The sequence below is a fragment of the Linepithema humile genome, chromosome 5 (assembly GCF_040581485.1).
Source record: "Linepithema humile isolate Giens D197 chromosome 5, Lhum_UNIL_v1.0, whole genome shotgun sequence".
Classification (NCBI taxonomy): Eukaryota; Metazoa; Arthropoda; class Insecta; order Hymenoptera; family Formicidae; genus Linepithema; species Linepithema humile.
The window spans coordinates 10,312,231-10,324,907 of NC_090132.1; the positions used below are offsets into that span (position 1 = coordinate 10,312,231).

A 12,677-nucleotide genomic window follows, 5' to 3' on the forward strand; every position below is an offset into this window, starting at 1 on the left:
CACCTACAAAAGTAGTACAACTATCATCAATTAAATAACACATTTTAAGTGACACAAATAATCAAATAATAATGATGATTATACACATAAGAGTTCCGCGCGCGCGACAAAAACATTCCAAATATGTACTGTCATGTAGATACCGTTCAAGAAACCGCAATGTATTCCATATGTCATAGTGCAAATAAAAGTTGCAGTATATACATTTTCTTTTTATAAACTAAGTTTTATACATAGCAAGCACACATATGAATTAGATTTTCAAATAACAATGAAACATAGACAAAAGTAATAATTTCGTAGAGTGTCCTTCGTTGAATTCTTTCTGTATTATTTTCTCGTGCAAAATTCATCGATCAATTTTTGGCGTCATTTTTTTTATAATGCAAATCTCAGGAGAAATCGTCATTTGTTACAGCTTTCTAATGATTAGCATTTATATATTCTTATAACATAATTTATATGTATTATAATTATTTTGCCAAAATTTATTTGGTTAAAAAATGTTCACTTGCTTAGTTATTTTTCTCTTCTACTTATTAATATAATTAATCGAGATTCACATTTTTGTTTAAAAATAATCAATGTAAAATTGTAAGTGTTAAGAAATGATATCCAGCATAACGCGATCTGTAATACGAAGTACACGATGTAAAACGTGTAAAACATTTGTAAAACATTTATGAAATATAAATATCAAGCGCTAATAAACGTCAGGCGCACGTTATTACATTTAGCGGTCAAATTATCCATTTTAACTCGCCGGCACCTTGTTAATTAAAAATTGCGGCATGCCTTATTACGGTTCGCCCGCGTGTAATTATTGTCAGCAGTAATGTACGGCGCGTGCAATAATTGGTCAGCTGCTATCCGTCGTCCGAAAGTCCGTTGCATCCATAAATTCTCGGATCGCGCTGCCGTAGAATAACGCCGACCTACTTGTATCCCAGTGACTACTTTCACTTGCGAGGACGAGGTCGGCACGGATGCACGGGCGGAACGAATTTCCGAACAACATGCCTTCCACAACATACTCTGTCTTGGTATTTCATTCTTAAAATCCAGTTTTTTATCGTATCTTTTATCTGTTAGCTTTGCGGAAACTTTCACCGTTTCGAGCTCAATGTTTGCATACGTTATTAATTGCTGCAATATATTCATAAGTGACAAAAAAGTCGTTTTTATTTAACGATGATGCCATGCTTTTATTAACAGTTATTGTCAAATTACAAAATAGATTACGTTTTATATATGATTAAAGCTAGACTGTTGCAAAATAACGAGATAAAGAAAATACTTTCCTCTTATTCTTCGAATACGATTTTTTAATTTGAGACACGATGAAATTATTTACTACAACTCATATATCAGTAGAATTTTTTTACTGTAGTTATATCTTATTGATTTTTGTACTGCCGTTATTTCACGAATAATTTACAATTAACGTATAAACATTAACTCTATAAATCAACGAACAAGTAAAGAGAACACTGTTGTGTAGCTGTAAGCTGATCATTAACAGTTGATCATCGTACAATTCTTTTTCTTCACGGCGCCGAAAACTTCACGAAGACCATTTCTTTTTGCGACGTTATCCGAAGTTCTGCCAAAATAAATGAATTTTTTTTTTAATTATTACGAATATGTCAACAATGTAAAATTGTCGAAAATTTAATAATACATTTAAAGGACTTAATTACCTAGTAGCCAAGTTCCAAAGAATATTTTGCAGAATGTTGGATTCCGGTTCACCGCCAGCCAAGATCAATTCGCAGATCGATCGGTCCTCGCAAACAGCCGATGATTCATCGTCGAGCGAACGAGCTTGCTTGTGCTCGATCGGCAGATCAGCGGCTCGTAGTTTCGAGAGAACAATGCTTGGCTGACTAATAGAATTCATTCTTGATTAGAAATAGAGCGGATAGACTTTGTGATTAAAGACGAAAAATAGGGAAAAGAGCGACTCACGTTGTATTATTAATCCGCACGACGTTGGGCGTTAGCGTCGCCAGTAGCAAACCCAGCGGCAGAATAGTACCGATTAGATGAATAATCTTCTTCCAAGGAGACATTCTGTAAATGAGAAGTTTTCGCTTCGTATTTCGAAAAGAGATAAGAGATGAATAAAAAGAAATTTGTTCTGTTAGGTGCATATAAAAATTTGTAAATTTCTTATCATCAAATAAATAATTGCGATATTATTGTGATATTATTGTGATATATATTACTATTGATTACTGATTGCAACAAGTACACACTCACCTTCTCATTTGCAGATGAGGCGAATAGCGCGGCTCGTCCACAAATTGCATATAATCGTTGCTTGGTTGATAAAACGGATAGGGAAACTTGTGCTTCCTCGTATAAGTGGACTCTTGCTGAACAACCAAGACGTCGTCGCTGTCCGGCTTCTTCATCATCTCGAACGACATCTCCTGCGACATCGGCTGATAAACGCCCGGATTGTTGCTGACATGATAGCTGATGAGGTACGGAGACTTGGTCGCTTTTCCGAAAATCGCCGACGTATCCTGCATCTCCGGCCTCTCGGTATTTTGGAAGTACATTTGATCGATAAACATGTGTTTGACATCTTCGACCTGCGATCCTGTGCTCTCCGTAACGGCTTGCTGAACGTCGAAGGGATGATGGATACTCGGCATTCGAACCGCGCCGTCGTCCTGAAACTTAACTCGACTTGGTCGCGTTGCCTCGTCTAACACGCCCTGATACGTGTCCTGAAGAACATCTTGGGATCGCTCATACTGCAAGTTACTGTCCAAGTTACCCTCGAATCTCACGTGTGGCACGTTGTTGAAGGGAAAACTCGTCCGAGGCTTCGGTTGCTCGATCTCGCCTAAGTGCACGCTAGGCTTGAAGACGCTGGTACCGTTTCGAGGAAGAGGCTCGACAATCGGCGACGTTAATTTCCGACTATTACTACCGCCGGTGACCGTTTTCAGTGACGCGACTGTCGTCGTCTCGCGAACGGCATATTGATTCCCCGAAAGACTCTCGTCGGAGGAGACTTTCTTCTCGCGTGTCACTTCAGACACTTCGACGATCCGCGCGCATGCAAGACCAACAATCAAAAGATGAAGCAGCAGGAAGTGACATTCGGAAGGCTTACGCAACATGTTTATCGTTCAATTAAATCAGCAATCAATGCGAATTGTGTCTGCGCGTGGCGACGATGAGCGGCTGCTACCGAGAACAGCTGTTTCCATTGCAAGGAGTCCGCGACTAAAGCGTTTGGCACCAAGTTCTGCGACTTTAACTCGCGAAGGCAAGAGTAAGGCGTTTTCTAAAAAGCGTGAATGTGAGAACAATTTCTTAAACACCGTCCTTAATCATCGTCCGCAAACCAATTGTTGTTGACAAAGTGAGCGCTACGACATTTAGTTCAGGCAGGCTCGATGAGTGCATCGTGGCACGTCGCGACGATGAAAAGCAATTTCACACAAAATCAATTATTAGTAATAATTAATCAGAACAGATAATATATTCATTATTGTTTCTTTTTCTCTCTCTCTCTCTCTTTATTCTTATTTTTTATAGTATGTTTTTCTATTTTCACTTGTCAATTTTATTTTTGTTACATGTTTACAAAAAAAAACTCGGAGATTTTAATTGGCACGCTGGATAGAAAAATGGAAGCAAAGCGTATCGACTCGCTAAATTGCATAAGTAAAGTAAGAGACATTTCTTGCTCCAGTAGTACTTGAATAATAGAGCAGAAGGGGTGAAAAGACTTTCTAAGCCAAGTTTTATTACCGAGCGGTGAGAGTCTGACCCTATTTCATTTCGATGTGTTTTACGTGTTCCGTGATATATTTCAGAATTTGCGAATTTTATAAACAGAGAGATTACTTGAATACCTTTTTGCATAATTAGTCTCCTATTTGTGTAAAGAAAAATAAATCAATAAATGAATAAATTTATTGACAAAATTTAATATCGCAAAGCTTAAAGTCGCGAAGCTTGCTCTTCAACAACCCTCGCGAAAACATGTGTATTATCCAAATATGAGTGACGTGATTTAGAAACAAATAATGCCGAAGAATAATATTTGCGCAAAAAAAAAAAAGAAATTTAACGAAGATAATTTTGATAATGTAACTTTCTATTTCTCTTTTCATTTTCATAATGAAAGTTTTCATTATGCTTATTTCTACAGGCAATTCGAAATTTCGGATTTGTATTACTTTTTCCGTGAATTATCTTTGATGCTAATCTGCTTACTTTCTTCGAAACTTTCTGTCATTGCGTCGAGATCTCTAACATGTAGGCTAGATCGCGGTACCTTTTTCACCCCTTCCATTTCCTCTCCTATCGTTCTCATCATCGCGACTCTTCCTCTGGTATGACCGACAATGAAAGTAGACGTTTGCTGCACTCGCGGACCATTCTTCCTTTTTTCAGCATCGTCATAGTCGTTTTCGCGGTTAGCTACGTCTAGGCCGACCCAATTCCGGTTTCGAGTAGGCCAGCTCCGACCGCGCCGCAACCGGAATCGGAAGTAGAAAAATCCATCGCGTTTCTACAATTCCGAAAATTTCATCCGCACGATTTCATCGCTCGTAATAAAAGCTAGACGAATCTGTAGAGATAATCGCTCTCGAATGGATGTTGTAGATGCATTTTTTCTATGTGTGTATGTGTGTTCCTCCAACTAATGCGCAGGTACTGCGGAAATCGGCAGAAATGCAATAGCTGCCAATAGAACGAGAAAAGAAATCGCCCGTTTCTGGGTCGGGCGCCGGGCAAAAAATCCTAGATCGGTGAAAATCTGGCAGAAGAATCGGAAGCTGCTCGTAAAACGGAAACTGTTAAGACGCGTTTCACTTGCTCGCGACGAGCAAGAGTCATCATCGGCGATGGCCTGGAAGGGGAGAGGGCACGAGCAAGAAAAACGACGGAGGTTTCTGGGCCGCGAAAGCGCAAAAATCGGTAAACGACCGATTCTACGTTTGTTCGCCGATCCGATCCCGCAGCACCTTAGCGCCGAACAAGGCCAAATCGACGATTTGCCGAGCATGAAAATCAACGACGGCCTTCTTTGTCCTTTATGCCGCACGATATCGGCATGTCCTTAATTGTGCGGTTATTCAGTCAGAAATTCCATTTCCCGTATGATTGCGACGTGCGCGCGCGCGGATATGTACAAAATATCGATAAATAAATACATTGAGAAAATATTTCCAGCCGTTGATTGTAGCAATATATATTTGCTAGTATAGATTACTGCGGTGAAATTATTCAATAATTATAATAATTATAGTAATTTTTTGATCTTAATTCTCAAGTATCATAATTTAACTGCGTGCAATATAAATTGTATGAAAGAATTAATTTAACTTCAATAGATAAACATCTATGCTGACAAATTAATTGTCAAATATAACTTTCCAGTTTCCGATTTTATATTTTTACAATTAATATAGGAAGAGATAATCGCACGCGCGTGAAACTTGACTAAAAGCAATGTATTCTTTCCTATATTTTATTCGCATTACTGACAAATAACGCCAGAAATCGATTTCAAAAGAACAATTTCCATACTCGATCTCTCTGCGGCAGCCGAAACTTCTCTAAGGCCGCGCCTAGAGAAGGCCGCGGCTAAAAGAGAGAGCAACCCATCGTCGTCCCGCGGAGTCGCGGTTCCGTCGCATTTAAACGGTGAAAGTAGCATTTTGACAAAAGGTAAAATCCACGTGAAAATGACACCGTCACCCATCAGAGTCGGTGAGCGGTACCGTGAAAGAGCGACGGGCGCGACTAGGGAAGAGCGGATTCGCGCCGCGTCGTGTCGTCACCCGGGCTGATTGTCACGAGCGCGTTGCAATTAGCGCGTGACGAGCGGTCTGGGTCTGTTTCTTATTGTCGTCGTCTTCCGTTGTCGCGTAGCGATTACGATTTCCGAATAGTCCGGTAGGAAAAAGACGACGGGCGACGATGTGAGTGTAATTAGCGGCGAGAACGATCGGCGATCGGCTTCGCGCCACCTCGGCTTTCTCGGTCAATCACGACTGGTGTCTTTATCCTCTAAGCGATTGCTCGCGCTGCCGAGGCAGCGGGAACAATTCCGACAAGCGGCGATTAAACCGCCGCTATGATCGAAGAGAGCTTCGCGAACGATCGTTCCGCTGCTCCTCGTTCAGACGCATCTCGAATTGCTGGCTAGATTTTTCGCGCGTTGTAAGTATGCCTGATTAGAGATGCTGATAAGTGAGAAAGCGCATTGTAAATAACTCGTTGAAGTGATTGTTTTAGCGTGTAAGCGGCTTGCGGGTTTGTTAATAACGGAAGTTATTGCGATGAGAGAAAAACATGGGCATGACTAAGAACGTTCTTTGCCGCCGACAAATAAATGCAGCATCGAATTCGTAGACTATTCGATGCGCACGATTTTCAACAAGTTTAATGTGTCACAAAGTTCTCGAAAGATATTACGAAAGAATGATGATTATTTGTTCGCCAAATTTTTTACACACTTCGCAATTTTGCAACGTGATGTGTGACACATGCTAACTCGTCTTACTAGATACTTTTTTAATAACAACGTCGTTTGAAGAACTTTCCATCTTCATTATTTCCCCAATCGCTTAACACTTGTTGTCTCGACGGAATTTTACACGGAAGCAATAACTTTCCAAATAAATAACCTGCGAAGATATGAAATTTGTATATCAACTGTCTGCGAAGCTGCTAGAACAGCGGATACCTTGGAAACCGCTATTCTGGTCCCGTACAACATCCAACAGTACCTCTCGCAAAAATACAGGCATCATTCACTTGTCGGAGGCCAGCGACGGGTGAACTCGATCTCATCGATCATTGATCGTAGCCGGCGACTGACCTCGCCTCTCATTGTGTCCATTGTGTTTCCACGAACGATCGTTATACAGGAAGAAAGAGAAAGACCCGCGAAGAACCTCGCTGCAGCGATAGCGGCTGGAGCGAGAGGGAGCAATCGCGTCGGCGGAGAGAGAGAGAGAGAGAAAAAGAGACACGCGCGAAGAGAAGGAGAGACAATGTGGCGCCCGTTCTCCAGGTTGACCAAGCCGAGGAGGTAAGAACGGAGTACAACGGCTGCAAGGATCGGAGGAAGATGCAAAATGGACCAACCACCGACGAAGTGGGGATCTGGATTAAAAGCAAACGAGGGCAACGTCTCGGCAACAGAGCCATCTCGGACCTTGAGGAGTCGAGGCCGCGACGCACTCCACTTCCGCTTTTCCATTCGTAACGTCGCTCGGTTGTTATTGTTGCCGTTGTTGTTCTTGTTGTTGCTGCCGGCGCGCATTGCGCACCGTAACGGGCCTCTGGAAGTGACAAGCGGCAGCGCGCGGGCCTCACTGTTCATGTAATTGAAGGCGACTCGGACGAGTAATATCGACACGGTCAGTGCGACGCACGCGGATTATAGTATCACATAGTACTCCTACGACGGCTATACGCGACACAATTGTAAAATAATTCCACAGAATCGAGTAAACGAAGTGTGAAGTTACACAGTGGGCGTTTCGACCTGAGCGACAAGAGTGATTTTTCAGCGAATTGCAATTTTCCAATCACCTCTCTGAGATTCTGAAATCATCGTGGTTTCACTTGTCATCCAATTTTTATGTCATCCAGTTTTCAGCCTTTTCGTATGCCTTTCTAGGATGATGTCTGATTATAATTTTTACATTTGGCACTCTTTTTATTCATAAAAAATAAAATCGTACAAATTGCACAAGCAAAAACTAGCAGTGTTGCGAGGCAGATTCGCGAGAATCGATAGTCAATAAAAGCGGAGATTTGATTTCGTTAATAAAGTCGCGTCGACGAAATAAAACTCTTCGTGTTTCAGATGACGCCGAGAGGAGCGCTATGTCTGCTCCTAATAATTTTGGCGTTAGAAGGATCGCAGTGCAGCACGAGGTACTTCGTGAAAATGCGGACGAACGCATCCGATATGTTCAAAACGAAGACCGATAGTTTGAGAATTCTGCAAGAGCCAATAGCAATCACGCCGAATCCGTTGTACGCGGGAAATGAGCATCAGGCGGAGGACGAGAGGAAGATCAAAACGATATCCAATGACAACTACAATCGGAGGAATTCTTTTGTCGAAACTTCCACTTTCAATCCAGACGTGCTGAACAAGTTCCTCGAGGACTACGCGAACAAAATAAAGACCACCACTGAGAGAGACTTCAAGTATCCTTTTAGAATCGTGAAACCACCCCCGGAACCGCTTGTCCTCGAAGTCGACGACGAGAGTATCAGAAATGCGAGCATCCAAAGCGAAAAATTTGATCAGACTGCAAATGGCACTTCAATAGAAGACGCGGTGAGAAAAATATGTCTTGGATAAAATAATTTTTTTTTTTTTCATGCTTATAAATGAAAAAGTAGGGAGTCATTAGAAAGATAATATTCTAGAAAGAAGATAACTTAAAAATTTACGTCTTTTGCCAATATTATCCTGAAGTAGTCGAATAATAATGTAATAATACTGTATCTTTATTAATTCAGCTGAGCGAGGCACTAAATGACACCTTGAAGAGAAACAAATACTACGGTACAAACAATTACGAAGACAGAAACGGCTGGGTAACGCTGGAAGCAATCCCGTGGTCTAAAAGCAAAATTTCCAAGTGGCAGGCCAATCCCAGCACGCAACGACCTTGGCCGGAGTTAAAACCATGGGATAAACCGAGCATAAAACCATGGACCACTGATTATACCATCAGACCCACTTATGAAAACAACAAACCGTGGTAAGTACGACAACTGCTAATTTTCCTTTCACTACGGGAAATTATATGCAACTCGAAAATGAGCTTTGCGCTTATGATGAGAGATATTTACTATTAGCGTACAATTGAAACTTTCTTTCTCGCAATTGAGTTTGCAAAGTAGCTCCTGGCAGTGCCTTGTTTCATCGCGCCGCGCAAATAGCCAAGAAATATACATATTTAAAACTCTCGCAAATTTATGGCAACATTTTTTTATGCAAAAAAAGTGCGCAGGTCAGCTTTCTTGTTTGTTAAGAGCATTATTAATTTTTTATTAAGTTGTAATTTTTGAGATAAAATCATTATTAAATGTTTATTCAAACACATTTATTACTTTGTACCGCGCGAAAAATGTTTAGATACAAATACAAAACGAATAATCGAATCTTAGGTACGACAAGCCGAAACCCAGCTGGCCCGAAAGCAGCGAGAAGCCGTGGCAAAAACCGATTTCCCGTCCTCCTTATTACACCGACGACGACGCGTCTAATCAGGCGCAGAAGTGGCCGCCTGAGAGGCCGTCTTGGAACAAGCACGACCCTCATCGTCCCAACAGCGATATTATCACGGACGACAAGCCGGCAAACTTCCCCAACACTTGGTCCCGGCCTCAGACCTCGTATCAGTTTATCGACAGGTTCTCAGACAAGGATCAAGCGGGAGACGGAAGCAATTGGCACGATTTTCCGTCGAGATACGAGCAGGATCGACCCCGACCCACGTTAATCACCGAGAGACCGAACTTCTCGCATTATCAGTACGTAAACAATCATCCGCCGAGTCATCCGGCGAGCGGCGACGGTCAGTGGATCCTCCTGTCGACGAACAGAGGATATTCCAAGTCGCGACAGAGATCGATCAAGATCGACACGATAAATTCGGAGATCAACACAACGGATCACGCGAGCGGGAATCGGCGGGAGAATAATCCTGCGACATCTGTGATGACCTCGAGACGCCAGGTGATCAAAGAGAGATGAAAATTTATTTTAGAGTAACACCTCGAGCAGGATCAAAGAAGGTCGAACAGTTTTCTTAATTAATAAATTTAATCTCACTTGATTAAAGTTTCAAGACGAAGCTTCAAAGTTACGATAATACTATTCGCCGGCTGTTTCAAACTCACTTAATTATTATTAGGTTAATTATTATTAGTAAATTCGAAATTTGTCCGACGGTTGCTTTATGAAAGATCGTTTACCTAGGTCAGATTGACGGTGTTGCCGTCAATCAACGGCACGAACACGACGACCTCCCACGGCGGTCTTCTGGAAGTCGAGAAGACGTTCAAGAGCGTCGATCAGAGTCGCAAGGAGTACGAGATGGGATTGACGACCGAATCAAATATCCAGAAGAAAAGACCAATCCGGAACACTCTGTCAACTCTCGTACAACCGTCGAATTCGGCAGTCCTGGCAGCGGTCGGAGCAGGTACGACTGTAACAAATTAACTTGAAATAAAAAATATGTTAAGCGCTGAATATAATTTTTCACGTTCTTATTAAAATTTTAATAATATACTTTAATTTTGAAAGTATAATATAAAATTGATGGTACTTTTATTTTTTTGACGTAACAGTTTTAAAGGTTAAATTTTGACCTTGCGCTTTCGTGAGCCGCATATCGTTATAGAATTTTATCGATTATACTTAACCTTACAAAATAAATTGAAGTCAAAATTGCATAATATATGTGTTTCGAGTTTAAACTGTGCGATGTTAATGTATTTGTTTAAGAATTAATTTTGTTTATAATTATCATACCTGTGTGACGACAGGTATGCTGCCGGCGACAGTGGCAATGATGATACCGATGATTCTGGGTCGTCGAAAGAGAGACCTGAGACCGATGGAGTACGCTCTGAAAAAGCCCAACGGCCCCGAAGTAGATCTGCGTAAGCTCGTGAGAGAGTACGATGCGCGACAAAGAAGAGCATTGCGATCATAGGCCGGTAAATTAAGATAGCAGAATTCGTTCGTCACTCGAAGAACTCGTTAACGGCGATGCAGAAGAGGAGAGACTAAGCGCGCGACATGTGCGAATGACGTTGAAGTTTCAAACGCGGGATAAAATATCAGAAGTCCAGAAGCGGAAGTGATACCGAACAATTCGCCCAGAAATCGGACAGTTTTGCGCCGGTTACTCGTCTGTCTCCGCGTCGCTAAATGTGTAAGTATAGCTTAAATCGTACGTCTAGCATGACGCGACAGTATTATTGGCATTTATAGATTTTTGTCTCCATAGAAATCATCCATTTCAGCTATAAAAACTGAATTACAAAAACCTAGAACTTTTAATTACGCACGCCGGACTTAATGCATTTACCTTTTGCAAATCTACATTAATCATTTAGATCGTAGATATATTAATACTGAATACGTTATTGAATAATTCATGTATCGCCGCCCGTAATAATATAGGCGAGCATGTAAGTACAATCGATTTAGGGACAATCACCTGTTGCTGTTCTCGTAGATATCGAAAGAAATGCAAAGTTAGGAGCAAAAAGCATATCATAACTGCAAAAAAATAATTTCCAGAGTGTTATAAAATCATTAAAATATTTATCCATTATCGCATTAATTAATTAATCGTGGTTGCGCAAAAGTAAATATGATTTGTTCCAACTTTTATTGCCATGCATGAATAATTTATGATCTATTTATCAAGTTCGCGAAACATCGTTATATCTCGCGTCGATGGATGTAAATTTGCGATTTGTTTTATGATAAGAACTAATTAATAAAACGTTGATCGTCAATTTAATTATATTACATAAATCGTCGAATTTGCTTCCAGTTTAATGAGTTTAAACTGTTTACAGATAAAATTTACAGTAATCAGTGTAATCACGATAACTTCTCTTTCAAAAATGTAATAAGATAAGCATTTTATCATAACGCATTTGCATGGCATAAAAGAAACAGGCGTTCGCAATCTCTGATATTTATTTACACAAGGCATATCAGGGTATTACATAGAGTTGCATACTTATTTATTTATTTATTCGTTCAACTATTTATTTATTTATATATAGTGTACTTTACAATATATAAGTTGCCCAATAATCAGCTTCTCCGTACGTCTTCGCTCGCTTTCCGGCGAGAGGGAAAGAGAGTAGCACGCATACCAAACAATTGTAGAGAGATTAAGCGAATTCTCAATAAAAATCTAATCCGATCCTGGAAGAGAGAGAAATCTCTCGAAACCCCTCACCAATCCCGCGCTATCTCAGTCGTTCTGATTTTGAAAAAAAAAATATATATATATTTTTAGAATGCACCTCACCACGCCATGTCGCGTGACGAGGTGCATTCTGCTACCCGCGAGAACCCGAAGATCAACGTTAAAGAGCTCGTCACGTTAATCAAACCAATATCGAAGCGCATCGCGTTGTCGCCGATCGTCGATCCCTCGCGCATTGACGGAAAGTTCTGGAAAAAAAAAAAAAAAAAAAAAAAATACCAATCACGTGTTCACGGCGGTTCCTCGAAGGGGAAGATGCGTTCGCCGACGTAACAGTAGTTCGCGTTCCTCTTCATCGTTTTAGCTTTCTAAGTGAAAGGACGATCAGCTATCGGCGACGCAGATGGACAAAAGTAACGATCGCCCCGTGAAATCGTGGCTCGAATCAACCGTGAAGAGGCCCGTGAAGAAGAAACCGCTTCTTCGCGTTCCCCGACTACCGTTACGAGGTTATCGCGCTCTTCGGGATTACGGTGGTTATTGCGCCACCTGCCGTTATCCCGGCCGGACGATGTTGTACCGAATACGCGCCGTATATGTCCATCATAGCGTATCGAAGAACGCGATTGGAGCGCATTATTATCGCGAAACTTCCGTCGTCAGTTAAAGTTATCGTCGTTAACTCCTGAAGAGTTTTCGCGCGGT

At 41.2% G+C, this 12,677-nt stretch overlaps 2 protein-coding genes across 2 annotated transcripts in view; one reads left to right on the forward strand and one right to left on the reverse strand.

Annotated features, from left to right (window-relative positions):
- Positions 1–12,670, forward strand: part of LOC105673042 (uncharacterized) — a 143,909-nt gene extending 131,239 nt beyond the window's left edge. The window contains exons 8-12 of the mRNA XM_067354772.1: positions 7,856–8,338; positions 8,524–8,768; positions 9,178–9,748; positions 9,992–10,217; positions 10,564–12,670. Coding sequence (XP_067210873.1) covers positions 7,856–8,338; positions 8,524–8,768; positions 9,178–9,748; positions 9,992–10,217; positions 10,564–10,733 — 1,695 coding nt within the window. The 3' untranslated portion in view covers positions 10,734–12,670. The remainder of the gene's footprint in view (positions 1–7,855; positions 8,339–8,523; positions 8,769–9,177; positions 9,749–9,991; positions 10,218–10,563) is intronic.
- LOC105673012 (uncharacterized) lies at positions 1,184–5,203 on the reverse strand. The gene is made up of 4 exons (XM_012368338.2): positions 2,263–5,203; positions 1,969–2,073; positions 1,701–1,886; positions 1,184–1,603 (listed from the first exon to the last, which is right to left on the reverse strand). Exons 1-4 carry the CDS (start codon positions 3,135–3,137, stop codon positions 1,516–1,518), a joined length of 1,254 nt encoding a protein of 417 aa, XP_012223761.2. The 5' UTR covers positions 3,138–5,203; the 3' UTR covers positions 1,184–1,515.
- Positions 12,671–12,677: the final 7 nt, after the last annotated feature.

What these genes read in the sequence shown, in the direction of transcription:
- LOC105673012 (XM_012368338.2), bottom strand. Translation starts at nt 3,137, where the DNA reads ATGTTGCGTAAGCCTTCCGAATGTCACTTCCTGCTGCTTCATCTTTTG. An exon ending in GTGCGGATTAATAATACAAC is followed by an intron (nt 1,887 to 1,968) that starts GTGAGTCGCTCT and finishes GAATTCTATTAG; the next exon opens with TCAGCCAAGCATTGTTCTCT. An exon ending in CTTTGGAACTTGGCTACTAG is followed by an intron (nt 1,604 to 1,700) that starts GTAATTAAGTCC and finishes TTATTTTGGCAG; the next exon opens with AACTTCGGATAACGTCGCAA.